This window comes from Podarcis erhardii, assembly GCF_964252035.2.
Source record: "Podarcis erhardii genome assembly, chromosome: 11".
Lineage (NCBI taxonomy): Eukaryota > Metazoa > Chordata > Lepidosauria > Squamata > Lacertidae > Podarcis > Podarcis erhardii.
The window spans coordinates 4032367-4058101 of record NC_138501.1 but is presented as its reverse complement, the minus strand read 5'-3'; the positions used below and the strand labels follow the sequence as shown (position 1 = coordinate 4058101).

Genomic DNA, 25735 nt, shown 5'->3' with positions numbered 1-25735 from the left:
ACCTAAGGCAGCTGATACACTTCATTCAATGCCCTGCTGTGCTCCTTGCCAGCAGGGCAGGTATGAGGACAGAGAAATGTTCTTGCACTCCTCCTTCCTTTGCTTTTTAAAAAATATTTTCCTTGTCATTGAGAACTGGACGGGGGTAGTTTTTGCCATTGCTTGTGGGGAGGGCATGTCAGAGGACTGAGAAATTGCTGGATCTACCCCTAGCACACAGCCTTTTCAGTTCTACCAAAATAATAAGGGTGAGATCCTCAGTAGTTTCTGTGGTACTGGAGAAGGGGCATTCAATACTGGATCTCCCTCTTTGAGGCTGGAACACTCTCTCTGCCCTTGGAAAGGATGGTCCAATGCTTCCTACAGTCCCTGAGATAGCCTCTCATGGACCATAAGATTACATAGGTTATTTCATTGTTTTCTCTGTTACTGTTTTGTTGTTGTTGTTGTTTAGTCGTGTCCGACTCTTCGTGACCCCATGGACCAGAGCACGCCAGGCACTCCTGTCTTCCGCTGCCTCCCGCAGTTTGGTCAAACTCATGCTGGTAGCTTCAAGAACACTATCCAACCATCTTGTCCTCTGCCGTCCCCTTCTCCTTGTGCCCTCCATCTTTCCCAGCATCAGGGTCTTTTCCAGGGAGTCTTATCTTCTCATGAGGTGGCCAAAGTATTGGAGCCTAAGCTTCAGGATCTGTCCTTCCAGTGAGCACTCAGGACTGATTTCCTTCAGAATGGATAGGTTTGATCTTCTTGCAGTCCATGTTGTTGTTCCATATCCAGTTGTTCCATACACAGTTCTAACTGTAGCTTCTTGTCCCACATAGAGATTTCTCAGGAGACAGATGAGGTGATCAGGCACTCCCATTTCTTTAAGAACTTGCCATAGTTTGCTGTGGTCGACACAGTCAAAGGCTTTTGCATAGTCAATGAAGCAGAAGTAGATGTCTTTCTGGAACTCTCTAGCTTTCTCCATAATCCAGCGCATGTTTGCAATTTGGTCTCTGGTTCCTCTGCCCCTTCAAGATCCAGCTTGCACTTCTGGGAGTTCTCGGTCCACATACTGCTTAAGCCTTCCTTGTAGAATTTTAAGCATAACCTTGCTAGCGTGTGAAATGAGTGCAATTGTGCGGTAGTTTTTTAATGTTTGATGTATTGCAGTGTTTTAATATATATTTTTTGGAAGCCACCCAGAGTGGCTGGGGAAGCCCAGCCAGATTGGCGGGGTATAAATAAATTGTTGTTGTTGTTGTTGTTGGAGCATTCTTTAGCACTGCCCTTTTTTGGGATTGGGATGTAGACTGATCTTCTCCAATCCTCTGGCCACTGCTGAGTTTTCCAAACTTGCTGGCATATCGAGTGTAGCACCTTAACAGCATCATCTTTTAAAATTTTAAATAGTTCAACTGGAATATCATCACTTCCACTGGCCTTGTTATTAGCAGTGCTTTCTAAGGCCCATTTGACTTCACTCTCCAGGATGTCTGGCTTAAGGTCAGCAACCACACTACCTGGGGTGTACGAGCCATCCATTTCTTTCTGGTATAATTCCTCTGTGTATTCTTGACACCTCTTCTTGATGTCTTCTGCTTCTGTTAGGTCCTTACTACTTTTGTCCTTTATTATGGTAATCTTTGTACAAAATGTTCCTTTCATATCTCCAATTTTCTTGAACAGATCTCTGGTTTTTCCCATTCTGTTGTTTTCCTCTATTTCTTTGCATTGCTCATTTAAGAAGGCCTTCTTGTCTCTCCTTGCTATTTTTTGGAAATCTGCATTCAGTTTCCTGTATCTTTCACCATCTCCCTCACATTTTGCTTGCCTTCTCTCCCCCGCTATTTGTAAGGCCTCGCTGGACAGCCACTTTGCTTTCTTGCATTTCCTTTTCATTGTGATGGTTTTCGTTGCTGCTTCCTGTATTATGTTATGAGCCTCCATCCATAGTTCTTCAGGCACTCTGTCCACCAAATCTAAATCCTTAAACCTGTTCCTCACTTCCACTGTGTATTCATAAGGGATTTGATTTTTGACTCTTTGGTGTATTGAATAATTTATCAATGCAGCCAGGTTTTTGGATACTGAGCTGAATTGGATTGTATAATTAGATTCAGTCTCTTTTGATATATATGATTTATGCATTCAGTGTATTATTGCTCTCATTGTATAATATGGTATTATGTACACAGAAATGAATGAAATCTGTTGACCTCACAATTCAGTTACATTAAAATTATTTCTTTATTCAATTCATTTCCCCCCCACCCTTTATCAAAAGATTCTAGGGCAGTGTACAACATGAGGAACACAAATTTGATAATTCTTTCTCTAAGCCACTGGCAGGTGCAAGAGGCACAAGGAATGAGCCTGAATTTGGTATTCAGCCCTTGTAGAAATCCACCTGAATCTGACTGGGTCACCCGAGGAGGAGTATAGGAGAGGGAGGTGTTTCCATGACCTGGAGCAGAGGGCCTCTCCTTGCACCTTCTCTGGCCCCTAGGAAGACATTTTGTAGCAGATGATGGAAATAGGGGGGAAAGAAAGATAAATGGGGTAGCATGGGAAGAGAGATTCTTTTGAAGGGAAGCTATGGAAGGGAGAGACAGAGGGGAGACTTCCAACTCTTTTGTGGTTTGGAAGTGAGGAAGAACACACACTACAGTTCTGGGGAGGGAAACTGGGGCAGTGAGAGGGAGTGGGAAGCAATGAAAGCCGGGGTACACCATCTCCATATAAAAATCAGCTGTAGGGATGGGGGGGTGGGGGTGTTATCATTATATTATTGTTATTATTTTATAAAGTTCATCTGCAACAGGGAATGTGTTAGGAATGTCAAGTTATAATGTGCTTCCAGGTCCATGAGAAAAATGAAGTTTATTTCAATTCAAATCATTTCTGGAAAGTTACCTGTGGTTTATTAAGTTCTATGGCTATATCCTGAAGATTCACATCAAGATCTAGTTTTGGTGCAGAAAAGTCAACATCAGATCGTGGATTCATACGGAGCTTGGCTTTAGCTGATATTGGACGGAATACTACAACAAAAAAACAACAAAAAACTGAATTTTAGAACAAGGCACTCAAAAGGGAAGAGGATCATGTAAACAATTTTATCATTTAATTTATGAGTAGATCTTCTCTTTTTTGACTATTGTGAGCGAAGAAAACAGGATTTCCTGCTACTCACCAGGTAGTAACGCTTGTCTTCGTGAAAACTTCCCCAATCACTAGCAGTGTGCTTGCTAATGTAGTCTATATGAGTAGAACTATGCACAGAACAAAGGTTCTGTTGTGAAATGAGGGAACCTATGAATGAGCCAGCATCCCTGAGGCAACCTCCTCAGCTGTCAGTGTGGTATAGTAGATGAAATGTGGTGGTTCAACAGACCTCATCAACAAAACACAATATGGCCTTGAGACAGTCACTAGCTTTCCTAACTTTCAGTCAAACTTAGTGGTTTAAACTTTATATAAGGATAAAATAGGCAAGCTTATGTTGGCCAGAAAACTCCCTTGAAGAAGTGCAGCACATTAATGGGAGTCTGAACTTTTTGATAACTACTGCAAATTACCCAGGAACTAAAAATAACCCCTGATTTACCTTCTGACCACACCTGGGCTATATACCTCACTATCTACTTAAAGAAATTACCATTGTTGTTATTACTGTTATTATTGAGGATGATGATGAACAGGGAGCTCATAGTGGAGAAAGATTCCAACATAACAGTCCCTGACCTGCTGTTATAACAGATATTCTCCTAGCTGAGAGACTACTGGTTCTGCGAGACTTCAACATCCATGCCAAAGCAGCCAGCTCTGGGACAGCTCAGGACTTCATGGCTACCATGACAACCATGGGGCTGTCCCAACATGTCACCAGCCCAATGCACATGGCAGGCCACACTCTGGACCTTGTTTTCTTGGGCAGAAAGAGGGTGGTTTGAAGGTGGGGGTTTGAAGTCCCTTGTCATGGTCAGATCACTTCCTGTTGAGATTTAGGATGTCAGCACTTTTTCCCCTCCACAGAGGCAGGGAACCTATTAGGAAGGTCCACCCTCAGAGACTGATGGATCCAGTGGGATTCCAAACAGCTCGGGGGGGGGGGGGCATTCCAACTGATATGACTGGCGCCCCTGTCAAAGCCCTGGCCGACCTCTAGGACCCGAATGACTCGGACTAAACGCAAACGCAACACGAGGTATGACTGATATTACATCTGCAGGTGAGGCAGTGGAAGCGCTGGACCAGTGCCTTGCCTTGATGACAGCCAACAAACTGAAGCTCAATCCAGATAAGACTGGGCACTGTTAGTGGGTGGTTCCCAAGACCAGATGGGTGGGAGTTCGCCTGCTCTTGATGGGGTTACACTTCATCTGAAGGAGTAGGTTCGTAGCTTGGGAGTACTCCTAGATACCTGGCTGTCGCTCAAGGCTCAGGTGGCCTCAGTAGCCCAGAGTGCCTTTCATCAGCTTTGGCTGGTATCCCAGCTACGCCCCTATCTGGACAGGGATAGCCTAACCACTGTTGTCTATGCTCTAGTAACCTCAAGGTTAGATTACTACAATGTGTTACACGTAGGGCTGCCTCTAAAGACGGTTCGGAAACTTCAGCTAGTGCAGAATTCAAAGGCTAGGTTGCTCACAGGAGCAAGATGGTTTGAGCATATTACACCGATCCTGGTCTGACTGAACTGGCTACCAATTGGTTTCCAGGCCCAATTCAAAGTGCTAGTTTTGACCTGTAAAACCTTAAACGGCCCAGGAGAGCAATACCTCAAGGACTGCCTCTTTCCATATGAGCCTGCCCAGACCCTGAAATCGTCTTCTGAGGCCCTTCTTCATGTGCCTCTTCCTCGAGAGGTCTGGAAAGTGACAACATGAGAACGGGCCTTCCTTGCAATGGTTCCTCATCTGCGGAATGCTCTCCCTAGGAAAGTTTGCCTGGCGCCTTCATTATACACCTTTAGGCACCAGGCAAAAAGGTTCATTTTTAACCAGGCCTTCAGCTGATTTGATTGACATTCAATGCCCTTTTAAATTTTTCTTTTGGTGGGTGTTATTGGGTTGTTGTTTTTATTTTGATTATATATATTATGGTTTTATTTTGATTTTGTTCTGTGAACCGCCCTGAGACCTCTGGGTATAGGGCAGTATATAAATTCAATAAATAAATATACACATGATCAGAAGGGCCAGAGCCAGAGAACTACACAATCATAGAAACCATATGTGAAATTACAGATACTATGAAGAACTTACCGAAACTGTAGCCTTCTGGAATCATGTTAGTGCCCGCAACTCCACTTTTTAAGTTACTCTTTTGTAGGGGAAAGGGGAAATAGAAATGAAGCGTAAAAATGGAATATTAACATCCAAGAGCAGAATGCTTCAAGTCAAGCTGTACTTTCCTGCTCAGCAGCTATATAAAAATATTTTCAAGATACAAGGTTTGATTGTCTAATCAAAGTGTCTCATTCTCTCTCTCTCTCTCTCTCTCTCTCTCTCACACACACACACACACACATATATATCCCATTTCCAGAAGAATGATCTAGAAAGATACAGGAACTGGTCAGACTTGACTCTGTAACAAACCTTCTATTTAGCAGCATTTTTCTACAAGTATGAGATTCCCATGCTAATCAGAAGCATAGAGGGATATACTTTCTTTAAAAAACTGTGTGGAAGAAAGAATTTCAGCAAGCCCCACCTCTCCCAACCCTACACAATGTACACCTGTCAAAACCCCACCCTCTCTAATAATTAAAGGCACTGAGAATTTTTCCTATTTTGCATTTGGTCATCCTACATCATTTGAAGAAGAAGAAGAAGAAGAAGAGTTTGGATTTGATATCCCGCCTTTCACTCCCTTTAAGGAGTCTCAAAGCGGCTAACATTCTCCTTTCCCTTCCTCCCCCACAACAAACACTCTGTGAGGTGAGTGGGGCTGAGAGACTTCAGAGAAGTGGGACTGGCCCAAGGTCACCCAGCAGCTGCATGTGGAGGAGCGGAGACGCGAACCCAGTTCCCCAGATTAGGAGACTACCGCTCTTAACCACTACACCACACTGGCTCCCAGGTGAGAGATATTTATGAATGATTTGATACTGCCTTGGTTATGAAGGACAGTATGTAAATGCCTTAAATAAATAAAATCACATGTATTTAGAAGTAATTTCTACCAAGTTCAGTAGGGCTTATTCCCAAGTAAATTAGGACAGGACTGCAATGTTAATACAGTAGAAAGAACAACACATTTTGAGTCCGAAGACTTCAAATCCAACACATTCAACAAAATGCAATCCCTACTGAGCAAACCTTCTCTTGAAACAATTTATGACATTAATATCATACTTTTTTCACTCACCAAAGATTCTTTAAAACCACCCTGATAAAACATTTCAGACTTCACATTCCAATATGCAAAAAAGTTGTCCAATCGAACGAGCTGAAATCAAAAATTTAAGTAGAATCAACCGAATTGTCACCTTCAGTACTTTGCCATGAAATACATAGGATCCATATACCATATTTTTTCATTTATAAGACAGCCCCATGTATAAGACACCCCCTGTTTTTGGAAACTCCAAATTAAGAAAACACTATCCATGTATAAGATGAGCCCCAATTTTAAACCTAATTTTTGGTAAAAAAAAAAAAAAAGCCTAGCCTTATAAACAGAAAAATACGGTATATTAAACATATAAATGTTTGAGAGGAAGCTTCTGCACACATGCCACATTTTGGGGGATTAATGCTATTAATTAAAGCATATAAGTTTTTAAAACATGGTACCCTCAGAATCTGATCACAGACACATTTAATTAAAAACAAATCCTGTTGAAATCGATTAAAATAAGGATAAGGGTCAGAATACTATGACTGGTTTAAGGATCAGCATTTTTCTTTTTCTCCCAGAATACCAACATATTGCAGTTTGGCCAGGTTCTATTAATATGCAAAAATAGCTCAAGTATTCAGTACAAATTAGTTACCAGATATACACTCTAGACATCAATCCACTGCAACAACTTTTCTATGAGCTACTATGGCAGTTTTACAAAATTCTCCAGTATGCTCTTGCAGTTTTTAATTTTGCCTGTTTTTTGTGTTCCTCTGCTTCTTAGAGGTTGAATATTTCACTCCATAATGCCGTATCTCATATGGGATTCAGCTCTCATGGCTGTGTTGTACTATCATATTACATGGTCAGGTGGTGGTGTGTGAAGTGCAAGAGCCTTTCGTCTCATCTTTCCAAGCACCAGCAATATTCCAAGCAGTATCTTTTCCTTAATCCTTCATATTCCAAGAGGGATCACTGGGACTGAGAGATCAGCACCAGGAGGAGAGAGAAATTCCTTCCCAAAGGGAAGGGCATAAACAGTGCAAAACTGACACTCCCAGAACGCTAGCTATACTTAGGCCAAAGTGAAAACTGCAGTCACTGTTCTTGTTAAATTAATAGTGACTTAGATACATAACCAAGAAATCTGTAGAAATGCATTATTTATTTGAAAATTACCCCTAGCCCAATGGCTTAGCAGTAAATAAGTTTCATTGCTATCACCTCCATTTTCCTCGCCTTGTGAGAAACAGAGCTCACTGAAATTACACGCTGATTTTAAACATTACATTACTTGTACCTTGGAAGTAATGAGTTCTTATCCAATTTAAACAAGCTATTTCAGGCTTGTAACATATTTGCTATTCAACTTATTTCCTATCATTTGTTGTTTGGATGCCCAAATTGTATTAACTCCTACCACGTTATGGCTGTAAAAAGGAGACGTAAGAGCTCTGCAGACATTATAAGCCCTCACTTGAGTAGCATCATATGGCAGAGAGGGAAGACCAAGCTCCAGTTCTGTCACCCTGTGCAAGCTGCAGAGCAAACTTTTGAAGGGGGGAGCCTGCTGTACTCATGAAGACTCCCTACATGATCTAGAACCCTGATCTTCCAAGGTACAAAATCATGCAGGGACTGCCATGAGGCTTCCTAATTAAAAGAAATGTCCTCTAACTGGTAGCCCATTCATTCCCGCTCATTGTCACACCTGTGAGAGACTGTAATTCCTGAAGTCATACTTTTTAAAACAGGTGCAAGATAGCGGAAGAATGATCTAACCCTTCCAGAGTCATGTCACTGAAGCTGTATCATGTTAATAAATAATGATAATTTGGCAAAGTAATGTGTTATTTCATTTACTATGATGCATCCATAACCTTTTTAATCATTGCAGATAAAGGGCCTGTAATTAAAAGGAAAAGCCATGCTTCTTATTTTGCCATAATTCAGCACCAGATCTGTACACTGCAACCATAGAGAGGAAGCTTTGTGCATGAAATGACACTAAATAGAAGAGTCAACAGTATGAAAAGTAATGTGCAAATTCCAGATCAGGTAGAAATAATGACTAAAGGTGGTCTATAGACAGTTAAAAATGAGGTGGCCCAAAACATGTCAACATCAGAAAATTATCAAGACTAAGAAAAACTCATTGTGCCATTCACATACATCGTCAGACAGCAGTTTTACACCATCTACTCTGCACAATTTATCTTTCTCCTATATGTAGCTTACAGCTCATCTTTATGAAGGTGTTGATTTCAAGAGCCTCAAAGTTCTTGGCAGCTAGGATGATATTCTCTAAGAGATTGTCAATGGATTGGATTGTAGTTTCCTCTGAAAGTCAGTAGTTTTCTGCAAGTAACTTGGGAGGATTGGTGCCCTAAGGTCCATATAACGAGGCACCCCAACTGTAATAGTAGGTGTTATCATCAACATTGCTTAGTTAAATGATCACAGCAATTATTTGGCATACATTTAGGCCTTCTCACTGGCTCCTCCCAGAATCTGGCACTCCCTCTCTAGAGAAGTTAGACTGGTTTTCTTGTCCTTTCGCCAGTAGGTGAAGACATTACTGTTCCAACAGGTTTTTTTGGAACTGACTGCTTTGTAATGAAAGAGGTAGTCCTGTGCTGTTTTTATTTTAATTATTTGTATATTATATGTCTGGAAAGATAGAAACAGATAGCTATAGAGATAGATATATGTAGTTGTAACTCTGTCAATGTTTGATTGTTTTTATTTATTGTTTTTATCTGTAAGCTGCCCTGAGTCTCTGCTAGGGAAAAAGGCAGAGTATAAATAAATTAACAACAACAACAACAACAATTTCTGTCCACCAACCATGTATCCACATGCCTGCAAACTTCAGGTTAACACTTCAAGAATCTGAAGAAATAGACTGTACTCCATGAAAGCTTATGCTGTAATAAATTTGCTAGTCTTCAAGGTGCCACAGGGCTTTTAATTATTTCCGCTACAACAGAAATTGTCTAATGGATGTAAAATGCCTATTCAAGCTAAAAAGGATGGCAACAAAACTGCATGCATAGCCTCCTTTGTCTATCTTCATGACAGACACACAACTGATCCAAGCAATTTTTTAAAAGTAACTGAACAGCTGGAAAGATTAAGTGCATTCAAAATACTTACTGCATAAATCACAAAACTTGATAATAGCAACATACCTGTGGTCTCCCTGACAACAGAAGATATGGCACTAAAGAATTTGACCAATGGTCTGCTGATTGCTAATGAGTGAACAAACCACTGTTTGTTTGGAAGAAGAAATCTGACATCTTGTCACTTATATAGACAAGTTAACCTCCACTGCTGGTCTGGAATTAGTGACACATCGGTGCAAAACAAATGCTACACAGCAGGATGCATCTGTTTCAAAAACGATTTGATATGGCTATGATGGCATCAGCTGTTCCATGTTGTTTAACTATTTCCTTATACAGTGGTACCTCTGGTTACGAACTTAATTGGTTCCAGAGGTCCATTCATAACTGGAAACCACTCGTAACATGAGGTGCGCTTTTGCTAATGGTGCCTCCCGCTGCATGCGCGCCGCCAGAGCATAACTTCTGCTCGCATCCCGGGACAAAGTCTGCGACAAGGAGACCTACTTCCAGGTTAGTGGAGTGTGTAACTTGAAGCATTCGCAGGGGGGGGGGGTACGTAACATGAGGTACCATTGTACTACTTATACAAGATGCTCATTATATAAATCTTGTACCTTCTTATAATTGAGCATGTCTGTACACAACCCTTATTTCTGTTGTGCATTTGCATCAACAAGCTATTTATAGCATTTTTCCATCTTCAAAGGCTGTGTCTTCTAGTACAGTCACAACTTTGTAGGCATCAATCAAATTTAGATGTCATGGGTCAGATTCAACTAATGTATCCCATCAGCAGAAGCACAGCTTAAGGGTTTCCCCAGCACTATATATAGGGCTTCACTCCACTCCCGCTCCACTCAGAATTGGCTCTGGAAGCTTTAGGAGAACCCCCAGAACAGCACAGGAGGACAGGGATTATTCTGTTTGGCAAGCCAAATGATCACCTTAGCACAATGCTGAATTGCTCACCTTGCCTGGTAAGGACACTAAGATCAGCAAATGGAACCCAATTAGTTTTACCGTGGCCTAATGATTATCAGCTTGCAATGGTGGGGAAGAAAGCTTTTTCTACTGTTGGCACTGGTTTTATAGAACCAATTTTATAAAACTGAGTGAAATATAGTTCATATAGAACCTGATGAAATACAAGAGGCCCCGATCTGTATTGGCATTGTACTTTAGAAGATGCACCTATTTACACAGCCATTCCCTTAAACCAGGAGACTCTGGTTGGGAGTTAACTGCTGTACTGTTTTAAAGGGATTGTTTCATTGCATATTTTAATTAATTATGTTTATCTTTTAATGTTTTGAGACAGGGAATTTCATTAATGCAAGCAGTTTCTGAGCTCTGGATGCAATACTATGCCTAAAATTTCAGATTAAAACTGCCACTGGTGGAAGGAAAGGAGGACCTTTTTCCACCTCCCCACTTCCAGCCACTCTTTGAAGATCAGAGAAGGGACCCTCATAAGTATATTGGGGGAGTGGGCAGGGGAAGTATGGCTTTGTTTTTTGCAGTCTTCAGATGAGGACTAGACCATGTGAAAAATGAACACAAGATTTTAGCTGCAGTTCACTCATTTTCAGCTTTGTATTCTTGTTATAAAAAAGCACGCCTAGACACTCCACTGTGGTGCCCATAACCAGTGCTTTTTTTTCTTAAAAAATGTTTAGGGGTACTCTGATTTTCCTACTCCTATTGAAATACTGCCCCTCAATGAGGCCAAACTTAGATTTACAAAATGCTTAGGGGAATGCGTACCCCTGCATACCCCCAGAAAAAAAGCACTGCCCATAACCTAGGTTTAAGGTGCCATTTAGCTCCTAGCTTTCATATCTCAGCTTTTAACACTGTGTGGTGGGATTGTTTTTATACTTTTAAACTACTTAGAAGCTCAGTTTGGCATTCAGCTGTAAATAAAATAACTAACAAACAAACAACAACCTTGCAACAACTGAACTTTCCAGATATTTGCCCCAATAAAGACTGTACGGCAGTATCTTAATCTGGATGTAACCAAGGCATGCAAAAGATTTGCCTTCAACATATAGAATAGGTTAAACACTTATTCCTTTATGGGCCATTCACTGAATCAACAAAACCTCCATCTCATCTGGAGTATATCTCAGCTTGTTTACCCACAATCAGTCTGTCACTGACCTCTAACATAAATTACATTAAAAACCCTTCTAAAATATCTTTAAGTGGCCACAAAACCAGCCAGTCTGGGTGCACCTTAACTCCTTCCAAAATTTAATGGTTTTAAGAAGTCATATGTAAAACATCTAACCTACAGGAAACACTTTATGCTTGATTTTTGGTAATTTACAATTATGTGAGGGGGGAAATGGCTGTTAAATTTAAGCAGGGGTAAATAAAAATGGATTAAGCCAAAGCAGTCGATATCAGGGCAGAGTGTTGAGATCATACCCAATGAGTGAATGGATTCCAACCAATGCAAATAAACTTTATGCTTGCCTTTTGGTAATTTAAGATTAGGTAAAAGTAAAGGTAAAAGTGATCCCCTTCATGGATCACTGCCTTGCTGTGGCGAAGGGGCTTGAATAACTCAGAAAAGCTATGAACTATGCCGAGCAGGGCACCCAAGATGAACAGGTCATAGTGGAGAGTTTTGACCAAACGTGATCCACCTGGAGGAGGAACTGGCAAGCCACTCCAGTATCCCTGCCAAGAAAACTCCATGGACAAAGACAACAGGCATATAAAAGTTATGACGCTGGAAGATGAGCCCCTCAGGTCGGAAGGCGTCCAACATGCTACTGGGGAAGAGCGGAGGACAAGTAAAAGTAGATCCAGAGCTGATGAAGCGGCTGGGCCAAAGCCGAAAGGACGCTCAGTTGCGGATATGCCTGGAAGCAAAAGGAAAGTCCAATGCTGTAAAGAAAAATATTGCATAGGAACCTGGAATGTAAGAACTGGATGTGGTCAAAAATGAGATGGCAAGAATAAATATTGACATCCTGGGCATCAGTGAACTAAAATGGACAGGAATGGGCGAATTCAGTTCGGATGACTATCATATCTACTACTGTGGGGAAGAAACCCGCAAAAGAAATGGAGTGGCCCTCAAAGTCAACAAAAGAGTGGCGAAAGCTGTACTGGGATGCAATCTCAAAAATGATAGAATGATCTCGATACGAATCCAAGGCAGACCTTTTAACATCACAGTAATCCAAGTTTATGCACCAACTACTGGTGCTGAAGAAACTGAAATTGATTAATTTTATGAAGACTTACAAGACTTTATAGAAGTGACACCAAAGAAGGATGTTCTTCTCATTATAGGGGACTGGAACGCTAAAGTAGGGAATCAAGAGATAAAAGGAACAACTGGCAAGTTTGGACTTGGAGATCAAAACAAAGCAGGGCAAAGGCTAATAGAGTTCTGTCAAGACAACAAGCTGTTCATCACAAACACTCTTTTCCAACAACACAGGAGACGACTCTACACATGGACATCACCAGATGGGCAGCATCGAAATCAGATTGATTATATTCTCTGCAGCCAAAGATGGAGAAGCTCTATACAGTCAGCAAAAACAAGACCTGGAGCTGACTGTGGCTCAGATCATCAGCTTCTTATAGCAAAATTCAAGCTCAAACTGAAGAAAGTAGGAAAAACCACTGGCTGGTAAGATACAATCTAAACCAAATCCCTTATGAATACACAGTGGAAGTGAGGAACAGGTTTAAGGATTTAGATTTGGTGGACAGAGTGCCTGAAGAACTATGGATGGAGGCTCGCAACATTATACAGGAGGCAGCAACGAAAACCATCCCAATGAAAAAGAAATGCAAGAAAGCAAAGTGGCTGTCCAATGAGGCCTTACAAATAGCGGGAGGGAGAAAGCAAGCAAAATGCGAGGGAGATAGTGAAAGATACAGGAAATTGAATGCAGATTTCCAAAAAATAGCAAGGAGAGACAATAAGGCCTTCTTAAACGAGCAATGCAAAGAAATAGAGGAAAACAACAGAATGGGAAGAACCAGAGATCTGTTCAAGAAAATTGGAGATATGAAAGGAACATTTCGTACAAAGATTACCATAATAAAGGACAGAAATGGTAAGGACCTAACAGAAGCAGAAGACATCAAGAAGAGGTGGCAAGAATACACAGAGGAATTATACCAGAAAGATATGGATGGCTCGTACACCCCAGGTAGTGTGGTTGCTGACCTTGAGCCAGACATCCTGGAGAGTGAAGTCAAACGGGCCTTAGAAAGCACTGCAAATAACAAGGCCAGTGGAAGTGATGGTATTCCAGCTGAACTATTTAAAATTTTAAAAGATGATGCTGTTAAGGTGCTACACTCAATATGCCAGCAAGATTTTGAAAACTCAGCAGTGGCCAGAGGATTGGAGAAGATCAGTCTACATCCCAATCCCAAAGAAGGGCAGTGCCAAAGAATGCTCCAACTACCGCACAATTGCACTCATTTCACACGCTAGCAAGGTTATGCTTAAAATTCTACAAGACAGGCTTAAGCAGTATGTGGACTGAGAACTCCCAGAAGTGCAAGCTGGATTTCAAAAGGCCAGAGGAACCAGAGACCAAATTGCAAACATGCGCTGGATTATGGAGAAAGCTAGAGAGTTCCAGAAAGACATCTACTTCTGCTTCATTGACTATGCAAAAGCCTTTGACTGTGTCGACCACAGCAAACTATGGCAAGTTCTTAAAGAAATGGGAGTGCCTGATCACCTCATCTGTCTCCTGAGAAATCTCTATGTGGGACAAGAAGCTACAGTTAGAACTGGGGGACTTCCGGTCGGCGCCAGCGCTTAATGGCGGTCCTCCCTTCGATCTCCGGAGGAGGACTGCTTCACGAGTTCGGGTCTGACCGCTACGGCGAAGCGGGGACCCTTAAAATCACAGGCACGGAAGCCTGTGAACAAGGAGTCTCGGTGGGCACCATTTGCGCCCCCCTTACTGTAAAGGAGCCTTTTTAAAGGCTCCGGAGTCGCATCGGGGGTGCGTGCGGTGCTGAGAGTCGCTACCCAGCCCGTGGAGTGAAGCCGCGTCGCCATAGGCGGAGACCGCCGATTCCTTCCTGAAATTTGGACTGAAATTGAAAACCCGTAAGTAGGATTGGAAAACTTACTTGGGATTACAAAAATTGCTTGAAATTTGGCCGAAAACGGGGACGGTAAATAAAGGAAGTCTGCCTCCCCCGGACTGCATGATATTTAAAGCAACGGAACTAGAAAGCTGCAATTGAAGGAAAAGTATTTTTGAACTGTTTGAACTGTTTAACTTTGACATTGAACTTGAACCTTCCCCCCAGCAAGCAGGAGCAAGGGGGGAAGAAAAGGGAATTTGGTTTAACCTGCATGAAAGGAAATTAAAAGAGAAAACTTTCTGCTGTCTCTGACTCTTGGAACGGACTGCCTGGGTGAAACACTGTGACGGGGGACTGTCAGATAAGATCTGCTGCAAAGCTGAGACTTTATTTGATACAATTTTGGGATTCTACTGAAACAACAAATTGACAGTCTGTTGCAATTAGAAGATCGGAAGATTGTTGTTAAAAACTTTCTCTATCTGGGGGCTTTTGGTTTCTTTGTTTCTTCTGTTTACTGGATACATTGAATTGCTCCCTCTAGAGGGTTGAAAGGCAACAGTTGTAACACAGACTGTAAAAAACAAGTCACTGGATTTTTCCATTCAAAAGCTTGCTCCTGTGGGAACGACCTTGGGACATGAGCAGCTCAGCAGAAGAGATAGCAACAAGATCTAAAGCTAAAGCCGCACAAAAGAAAAGGGGCTCAATATCAGGCATACTGCCAACAGGCGCAGCTGGGCAGGAAAAAGGGACAAATATATTCATGGATTCAGTGACACAAGCACTACTTAAAATAAATGAATCTCTAGAAAATTTGACAAAGCAGAGTACGGAAAATACCAGACAGTTGACAGAACTTACAACAAAATTAGACTTGAACACCAAAAGCATTACATCCAACACAGAAACTATACATAGATTGATTGAAGAAAACGCTACAATTCGAAAAATTGCTGAAGAAGCCAAATCTACTGCAGATACTACACAGGAAAAATTAGAACCAGTTTGTAAGAAGTTGGACGAACATGAGGCGGCCTTGTCTTTGTGGGAGATGCAGAGGAAGGAGAGGAACTTAAGATTAAGACTGGTCCCCGAAAGTGAAGGGGACAACCTAGTGGACTTTCTCACAAAAGAATTTTCAGAATTTTGGCAGGTAAACTCAGAGAAAGAAGAATTTAAGATAACAGCCGCCTTCAGATTGAGTAGAAGGCAAAACAGAAAGACTCCAAGGGATTGTCTGATAACTTTGAGATCTAAAGAGGAAAGAGATAAAATACTAAACTTACATTACCAGAGAACTCTTGAGATTGAAGACGCTTTTGTGCAAATTTATAAAGACATCCCAAAATACATTCTGGAGGCAAGAACTCATTATAAGAACCTGGTTTACTTGCTGAAAAAGAACAATATACCTTTCAGGTGGGAATTTCCACAAGGTCTGTCCTTTAATTACAAAGGAAAGAAAGTTAAAATAAGAACAGTACAAGATAAAGAACAATTCCTGGATAGAAACAAGGAGGACCTTCAGAAAGGAGTCGTAGAATTGGCCTCTGAAACAGATCTTGGAAACCTGACATTTGGACTTAAATCACCAACGGAAGAAGAACAGCTGCAGGGAGCAGCTGGAGGTAACTAACTAAATAACAATGTCTCTGCGATTTATAAGCTGGAACTGTAACGGACTGAACCTTCCCAGAAAAAGGCGTGAGGTTTTTCATATTTTGAAAAGAGAACACTTGGACTTGATTTGTTTACAAGAGACCCATGTGACAAGGGCACATAGAAAATTGCTTATAAATAAAAGATTAGGACAGGAATTTATTTCATCGGATAAAGTCAAGATTTACGGCATAAATTTACAGATACGTTCAGAAGTGTTTATGGAAAGCTTGTATTGCAACAAAATATGATTTGCCACACAGCAACTGATTTGCATTTAGAAAGGTTGTCAATATGCAACTGCAATATGCAATATGCTATTTATATTACATTCTGAACACACATTTATACAGGAAGCATTCCAAGCTAAGACTTACCTTATAAAACAATTTAGTAGATGCATCCTGTATACATGGATTCCAGTTTTGATCTGAAGTCTAGAAGACAAACAGGAAGTTATTATGAAAGAAGTACTACAAAATTATCTCTTGAATTTTATTTTTAGTATAAACACATTAAAAAACATCACATGGCTAATACTGTACAAAGATCAACTGAGCTTGAAAAATTTCCCTACAATAAAGCACAATATTAAATTTTTGAGAAAATGTACTTCCCCCTCCCTGGCTTATCAGTTGCATCACATCACACTGAACTTTGTGATGTAAACACTGCTGTGATGCATAGCTGTCAACTTTTCCCTTTACTTGCGAGGAATCCTATTCGGAATAAGGGAATTTCCCTTAAAAAATGGGAAACGTTGACAGCTATGTGCATTGCAGGGGGTTGGATTAGATGAACTCTGTGGTTCCTTCCAACTCTACAATTCTATGATTCTATGAACAGAGTCTGGTCCAGTTCTTGATGAAGTGTTCTGCTCTCCCCTCCTGCACTACCAAAGATGAGTTTGCAAAGCTTCCACTTTTGATAAGCCACAGCTTATCAGGTCACCCAAGCTGACAAACTGTGATAAGCATTCATTATGGTTAGATAAAAACAAGTCAGCTTCAAAAACCATGGTTTGAAATTGGCTTATTTTAGACTAACCATAGTTAATGCGAATTACACTTCATCAGTCGGTGAGACAGCAAGCTATGGTTAACTGAAAGTGGAAGCAAAACCTTCCAAACTTGTCCTCCTGACTGTATGGGGGGGCATGAGAGTCAAAAAGCAAGCAATGCTCATTCACATCTTGCTAAACCATAGTTGAGTGCAGAGGTGGGAAACCTTAGGCCAGGGACTGAATGTGGCCCTCTAGTCTCCTTTAGCTCACCCTTGGGACTCTCTCCATGCTACAGCCTTACTGGGATTGCTTTGCACCTTCCATGAATGTTTTTGTAAGGTAGGAATTTGTCCTCAATCTCCTGCCCGGCTATCATATAGAGACAACTATGTAACTGTGCATGGAACAAGTCTAGTGTACAAAGGTAAAATTTACATTAGCTGCTTCACCCTCTTCTTCCTCTTGCCCCATCTATTTTAGCAGAATGTGGCCAGCAGGTGTCTCAGTCTCCATTTGGCTACTGCTATCTGTGAAATCCCTGGTGAGTAACACCACAGTTCTTCCACTCCCTAGACAAGCCCATTCCATTATGATATCTTTTCAAAAAAGCATTGTATGATTGCCCCAAAGCTATAAAAATGTATTTCCTAAGGGGAAATACCAAAAACCAAAATATTTGTATTAACAGTGGGTTTTACCATTTGTTATAACATTCCATTTTCTGAAGAATTTAAATTGCAAATTTAATCATTATTGCATGTTCAAAAAAATCTACCTTTGAGTGTAGAACATGATTTAAAAAATAAAAATAGGGTTATGCAGCAGTAGTTGAAAGTTATGTACCTGTAAACTAAGATTTTGAAGGGAGACACCAAATGACAACGGATTATCTTTATTTGTAATCTGAAAATAAACAAAAAAGGTTATTCACCAAAACAGACACGACTTGCAACTTGGATTAGATAACGTTAAGATTTGTGACTATTTATCTAATAAAACAAAACAGATTTCCAAGGGCACAAGGCAAAGATGCCCACTATCACCTCTATTGTTTGTCTTAGTACTGAAGTACTAGCAGGAAGAATAAGAGCAAATGCAAATATAAAACTTGTGAGAGTAGAATGTCAAACATATAAATTGAAGGCATTTGCAGATGATGTAGTTCTTACATTAGAGGAACCAGGGAGTAGTATACCCAAAGTGATTGAAGAAATAAATAATTTTGATAAAGTAGCAGGATGTAAGATAAATAAATTGAAAACTAAGATGTTGGTTAAAAACATGGATGTGTAGGCAAAAAAGGATTTAGAATCATTGAGTGGGTGGAAAATGAATAAAAAGGTGAAGTATTTAGGATTATGGCTAACAACTAAAACCCCCAATATATTTAAAGATAATTATGTTAAAATATGGAAAGAAGTTTTTTAAAGACCTGGAAATATAGGGGAAAATCTATGTTGGGAAGGATTTCAGCCATAAAAATGAACATTTTACATAAGATGTTGTTTTTATTTCAAACCGCTCCAATAATTAACAATACAGACTGCTTTAAAGAATGGCAGAAGGATATTTCTAGATTTATCTGGCAAGGGAAGAAACCCAGAATAAAATATAAAATATTAATAGATGCTAAAAAAGAGGGGGCTTCACATTGCCCAGATTTTAATTTATATTATGAAGCAGCATGTTTGTGTTGGTTAAAAGAGTGGATAATGTTGGAAAACACTCAGTTATTGGATCTGGAGGGTTATGGTATGAATTTTGGCTGGAATGCATGTTTGTGATGTGGTAAAGGTAAATACATTTTTTAAAAAGAATGTCATTAGGAAAAATATACAGAGAATTTGGAAGAAGTATAAAAACCTGCTAGAGAGAAAAACACCTTTATGGCTTTCTCCAATTGATGCAATCTCACAAAAAAACTTAACCTGAGAAGGAGATGGACAGCATATAAGGAACTTTTGGACTTTATGGAGCAAGAAGCCAAATTGAAGAAATTTGAAGATGTTGGTACCCAGGTGACAGACTGGTTACAATAACATCCATTAAATGAAACGCTCAAAGCTGGTAAAAAATGTGGTTTCACTGATCAGAATTCACATTTTGCAAAGTATCTGATAGAAAATAGTGATAAATTAATATCTAAGATGTATAAATTACTGTTGGAATGGGAAACCAAGGATGAAATGGTAAAATCAACAATGATCTGTTGGGTGAGAGATGTGGGTCACAGCCAGTAAATTAAAAAGGAAATTACATGGAAATGATCTGCAGATGGTACCCAACACCAAATAAATTAGCAAAAATGTTTAAGTCAGTGTCAAGTAAATGTTGGAAAAGTAAAGATAAAAAAGGAATGAGACCACCACTGAAAGAATGTTAAGCTTTCATTGACTACAGGATGCTACATTTTCTGCAAAAGACAAACATGGAGTGCTCGGGAGAGGGGGGAGACTTATGTCTGCAGGGTAATAAAACGATAATGAAAAATGAAAAACTAAAAGATAGTGTGGCCTGATTCTGATCATCCCACTAAAACTACTGCAAACTGTAGCTTCTAAGCACAGCAAGAGGACCTTCTTTACTACATAATATGCTTTTAGATGCTTTTATAAACAGGTATGAAACATCTCAAATTCTATGCTATTCTTTAATTATTTGTAAAGATGTTTGTAACCTAATTAAAAGTTTAACTTTTGCAAGAAAATGTTCGATGTTTTAGTTACTTCTGGGAAAAACAGATAAGCTCTAAAACAGAGCTTTCCAAACTTTTCATGATGGTGACACACTTTTTAGACATACATCATTTCATGACAGAGTAATTCAGTTTTAACAGCAAATCCGCTGTTAGACTAACCCCTTTCCAACCCTGGGAGAAGTGCAGGGAGTGTTTTGGCAACATACCTACAAACTGCAGCCCAAACACTAATGTGTTGCAACATACAGTTTGGAAAGCTCTACTCTAAGAAATAGCTCAGTTCTTAGTGGCTGCATAGCAACCGGAACAGAACAGTTACATTTGTGTGTGTGTTTGTGTGTGCTCACATGGGAGCTAAGAAGCAAAGAAGCAGGTGTAACCTAGCAGATGAGCAAGCTGGCAATACTTGTGATGTCAGCAACCTAGCCTTTTGGCTACATTAAGAAAAGTTCCTGAGTGTGTGGAAAGGACAATACAGTGGACCTTCGGGTTACGTACCTCTCTGGACATGTAATCTTTGGGTTGCGAAAGCGGAAAACCCAGAAGCATTTTTCCGGGTTCCGCCACTTACGCATGCACAGAAGCGGCGCCTCTGGTTACAGATTTTTCGGGGTGCGCACAGACCCCCGGAACAAATTAAATCCATATCCAGAGGGTCCACTGTACTGAAATAATTCAGACCTGGATATTGGCAAAGAAGAATTATGTTCACACAAGCCAACTGGATTTCTGGATTTTTATGGGGGGAAATGTTTGTTTGCTGCAACATGTGACTATAAAAAGAGTTTCCTCTCAATACCAACCCCAAGAAGGGAATATGGGGCGGAGAAGCCAATGGTAGAGAAGACCAAGTGGAACTGAGAAGACCAATTCCAAGAAGGACAATTGGAAGAAGCCAAATGGGAAATGGATTGCAACTGAAAGAAAGGATGACAATTTAAGAGAAGACTTAAAAGAAGCAGAAATCTGAAGATGCAACAGGTATCTGCAGGCCTCACCTTTTTCCTGTTATTGCTTGTTACATGATTCTTAGCCTGGGTCCGTGGTATATGTGTATGTGTGAGTATACTCTATCCTCTGTGTATTTTCGCATTTGTGTACTATGTAGGGCAATATCTTCACTCCATTTCCTTTTCCCCCAGGATCAAGCTCCACAAGGGAAAAGAACATCTTGCTGTGTAAATATTTTTAGATAATAAAGCTTTTAACATTCATTTTTGGTCTAGTTATTTGTCCTTGCAAATGAAGATCCAAGATTGTGGTCTGGTTTTTCATCCAGGTATCCTTACAATCCCTTTTGCAAAAAAAGATTCCTAAAATGTGTGTTTTGGGCCTGATCCACTTGCCACAGACAGCAAGTGGTTTATAGTTCATTTTCCAGTTCCATCCACAAACTGGCTCATAATATGATGACAGGGCCTTATCTATTTTGATTTGGGAACAGTGCCTAGCAAAAATAATAGATTAATAGAGCAGCTTCATGCTTTTTCTCCTCCAAATATCCCAAAGCATAAAAAATTAACATACTATTTTGACCTCTCCCAGAGAGCTTCAAACTGCAATCATGCACAGTCACATGCAGAAAGCTAACTGTCATTCCCTGCAGCAGTGCAATGTTCAGTTTCTTTGTAGGCTTGCAAGTTTGATAACAAATTATCTGTAACCACATCTTGAATTATTTATACATATTCCATACACAAATACTTACATCATCCTCATAGCGAATATGGATGTTAGAAATTTTCAGCTGAAGATTTTTGATGACCTGAGTAATTAGTTTTTCTATGAAAGTGTCTTGCTTCTCTTCTGGTTTATCTAAATTAAAGCACAACTAATGAATACCTAGTATGATTAAGCATAAGGAGTGGCGATACTCAGTGTACCCATTGAAATCAATACACATTGGTCTACTTTGAGTATGGCTAACATTGGAAATTCTCTACAGAGACTTAACCAATGTTGACTGATTAGCAAATTGATGTACTTAAATTCAATACATTTTTAACCAGAGACCTAATAGGAGTAATATTAGGACATTAAATTGCAGATGTGATTTGGGCTCTTCTTGTTGTTGTTCTGTTGGGTGCCTCCTTATGTTTTAAGGCAGGAATAAATAATTCCGTGCCTGCCATATACAACAACAACAACAACAACAACAACACCCCCCCCCCCCGCCCTTCTGCAACTCCTCTCAACTTGGCTCCTCTGACTGGGACTAAAGGGAGTTATAGACCAAAATGTTTGAAGGTGTAACATTGGTTACCTTGTTCTACCACTTCCAATTATACAGGGTGAGTCTTTTAAAAGAGGCCCCGTGGAACATGTGTACTCTGTATCCAGGGGGGCCTCTTTTAAAGGACTCACCCTGTAGAAACACACTGTTGAATAGCTCACCCAGTGAAAAGCAATTGCAATTCACAGTAATGACTATGCACATGTTAAAACTGCGTAAGAAAGCAAATGTAGTAGAGCTGGATCTAGGATAGTTAGGTTGCTGCCCTTTTAGGAATAAAAAGCATACTTTCCCCACTACCTCCTACATTTGAACCAGAGTGGTCATAGTATGACAAAGGTGCCAGATAGTGTCTATACTACTGAACTGTTTAAGAGCATCCAGGTACTCAACCTCTACCTTCTCAGCATGGTATACCACAAAACCTACATAGAATTTTGATGAATGCAGAACGAGAAATGTGCCCATGAAACTGACAGGTTCCATGGGTCATTCCATGTCAAGTGATCCAAGGACTTTCACCTTACCATTTTACATTACCGTACTTTCATTTTCACTTTCCTAAAAGTAGTATAAGAGAAGGTCCCAGATCTCTGTTTTTAATTTTTTATCTCATTCCGTTTTGAGTTATGAGAGTTGGAATTTTTTTTTTAATGACAATTTTGGGCTTGCCGGACTACACAAAAACCTTAAACACTCAGCCCAGAACTGAGATATTTCCAAACTAAATATACCAATCTCTTCAGAACTTCATGGGCTTTAATATGACATGGCACATGAAGAACTTACTTTAAATTTCAAAGTTAATTTACATAATTTAAAATTTTAGAAAGTGATTTAAAACATCAATATGATCTCCCCCAAAATGTATTGATTATTTCATATTTCTATGAGCTTCTTGCAAAATTTCATCTTGGGATCTCAATGGGATCACATTAAGTGATATATATTTATACACACACACACACACACACACACACACACACACTGGTACCTCCGGTTGCGGACGGGATCCGTTCCGGAGCTCTGGTCAGATCCCAAGGTTTCCGCAACCGGACAGACTGCTTCTGCACATGCGTTTGGCATGGTAGAGTGCTTCTGCACATGCGCGCGAGGCAAAACACTTCCGGGTTTGCCACTTTCGCAACCCAAAGTTTATGTTACCCCGAAGGTAACGTAAATCAAGGTGCTACTGTATTGTACATTGTTCTGTTTAGGATAAATAGGTCTTCCTGGAGTAAGATGTAACACAATAAACAAGACTTCACACCATATTATCAATTACTTCAGGCATATCTTTAAAAAGATATTCAATTAAAAGGTATTTGGAAAGCTAGTCAGGCTAGTCCAGCAAGGCCCAAATTGTCATTCCCCCCCCCAAAAAAAAATTGTCATTTTTTTTTTGAAATTTAAAACTCTCATAACACGAAAACAGGATGAGATAAAATATTAAATTTTTAGATTTAAACTTAGTTCCAATTGTTCAACAAGTGTACAAAATTTTAAGAAAATTTGACATGAGGTAAAGAAAATCATGAAAAATTGGACTATTTGTGTCCCATCAATGGGACTTTCTTCCAGGTGAGTGGGTACAGAATTGCAGCTTTAGATGTTTGGCAACTTCTACTCCCACAAATAGGGACGCGGGTGGCGCTGTGGGTAAAACCTCAGTGCCTAGGACTTGCCAATCGTATGGTCGGCGGTTTGAATCCCCGTGGCGGGGTGAGCTCCCGTCTTTCAGTCCCAGCTCCTGCCCATCTAGCAGTTCGAAAGCACCCTAAGTGCAAGTAGATAAATAGGTACCGCTTTATAGCGGGAAGGTAAACGGCGTTTCCGTGTGCTGCGCTGGTGCTGGCTCGCCAGAGCAGCTTCATCACGCTGGCCACGTGACCCGGAAGTGTCTCCGGACAGCGTTGGCCCCCGGCCTCTTAAGTGAGATGGGCACACAACCCTAGAGTCGGACACGACTGGCCCATACGGACAGGGGTACCTTTACCTTTTACCTTACTCCCACAAATAAAAATTGGTATTTTCTTTTTCCTTACTTATGTCAGCGATCTTTTGCTTTGCATCTTCTATTCTTTGAAGTTCTCTCTGCTTTGCTTCTAGTTGCTGCTTTAGTTCTTTTTCTGCATCATATTTAATACCTGACAAAATGGATGAATTAATACAGTACATCACATTTTTAAGATCACAATAAAGACAAGTTGTGATGAAACAGGCAAATAATTTATTAAACAAATCGAAGCTATAAGATTTAAGACATTTTCACATAGTAGTGCTGAATCCAGTTTAATAGAATTTCACAATCACAAAGTAACTTCAAAATTTCTATATTTCGTCCTATCCTGTGTTTGTGCTTCATTTTTAATGAGGATTGTGACTTTGGGAAAGCTACTTAAAAGTCATTCCTGTGTCTGCATGCAATGGTAAAACAGGTTTGGGGAACCTGTGGCCCTCCATACGTTGTTGTACTACAACCCCCTTCACTCCTTATCACTGGCCATGCTAGCTGGGGCTGATAAGAATTAGAGTCCAACAATGGCTCAATTTGCATATTGCACTAAGGGCTTAGCCTGCACATGCTGGATCCTGAGGAGATTGCAGCTGCTTTGCTCTTCACCAGGCTTTTGAAGTAAGTAAAGCCGTTAAGATTAAACGTAACATGATTAAGGCCTTTCTTGCTTAACCACAAGCTTTAGCCAAGGTTACTAGTCATGATTAAAGAGGAAAGAAGCCCCTCCCTGCCAGCTACTCCTAGTTGCAAACCTATCCTAATGCTCTTAGTACACAGACACTGGCAGCTCCTATAATCAGTGATCATACCAGAGTAAGGAAGAACCACTCCATAGAGCTGGACAGGGGTGGAACCTGATATTTAACGAACCATATAGCTAGGCATAGTAAGGTAGCTCAGGCATTAGTAATGGACCCTAGACACTTGACAACACTGAACATTACCAGGCAAATTGTTGGCTGGTAACTTGGGAAGGCTGGCAGCATTTTCAACTCATTGGGGAAGATTTGTTTTGTCAAAACATGGTAATATCTGATATATAGATCATACTGACTAAAACTATTGCATGAATAAAAACAAAAAGAAATTCAATCACATAAACATGATTTTATCTTACCGAGTTACATAAAGAAACAAATCTACTTACTGGCTGTAGGCACAATAAGTAAGAAAACTTCATCTAAAACAGCTTCAACTGGTTGAGTATAAAGATTTTTCCATGGAATTTGCAAATTCAGTTGACCTATGAATACAAAGGAACACATACTCTTACTGCAAATATTTGTATTATGTTTAATCATATGTAATTATTTTTATAAACAAAATTAACCCTGTTTCTGGCCACTTGTTAAGCCAATGCAACACCTCCAAATGCATATTTAAACCAAGGAATATAACATCCTACTATTACAATGCTTTACACAATCAGGGCCTTACTACACATTAACACTAACAACATAACTTGAAGTTGACTCTTTAAAAAAAGAAAACAGCAAGGGCTGAGTGTTAACAGTCGCCTTAAGGCAGCTGTGGAAAACCTCTGATTCACAGACCAAACCTGGCTCAC

The 25735-nt window shown here is 40.2% G+C and overlaps 1 protein-coding gene and 1 long non-coding RNA gene across 4 annotated transcripts in view; one reads left to right on the top strand and one right to left on the bottom strand.

Annotated features, from left to right (window-relative positions):
- Nucleotides 1–25735, top strand: part of LOC309352570 — a 52345-nt gene that overhangs the window by 4452 nt on the left and 22158 nt on the right. The gene's annotated exons all lie outside the window — the stretch shown is intronic.
- VPS13A (vacuolar protein sorting 13 homolog A) overlaps nucleotides 1–25735 on the bottom strand; it is a 151053-nt gene that overhangs the window by 115880 nt on the left and 9438 nt on the right. For all 3 annotated transcript variants that reach the window (XM_081880888.1, XM_081880886.1, XM_081880887.1), the window contains exons 4-11: nucleotides 25316–25411; nucleotides 24197–24298; nucleotides 21627–21733; nucleotides 18064–18123; nucleotides 16595–16654; nucleotides 6364–6444; nucleotides 5256–5313; nucleotides 2902–3029 (exon numbers count right to left, since the gene is read on the bottom strand). In XM_081880888.1, the coding sequence (XP_081737014.1) occupies nucleotides 2902–3029; nucleotides 5256–5313; nucleotides 6364–6444; nucleotides 16595–16654; nucleotides 18064–18123; nucleotides 21627–21733; nucleotides 24197–24298; nucleotides 25316–25411 (692 nt within the window). The remainder of the gene's footprint in view (nucleotides 1–2901; nucleotides 3030–5255; nucleotides 5314–6363; nucleotides 6445–16594; nucleotides 16655–18063; nucleotides 18124–21626; nucleotides 21734–24196; nucleotides 24299–25315; nucleotides 25412–25735) is intronic.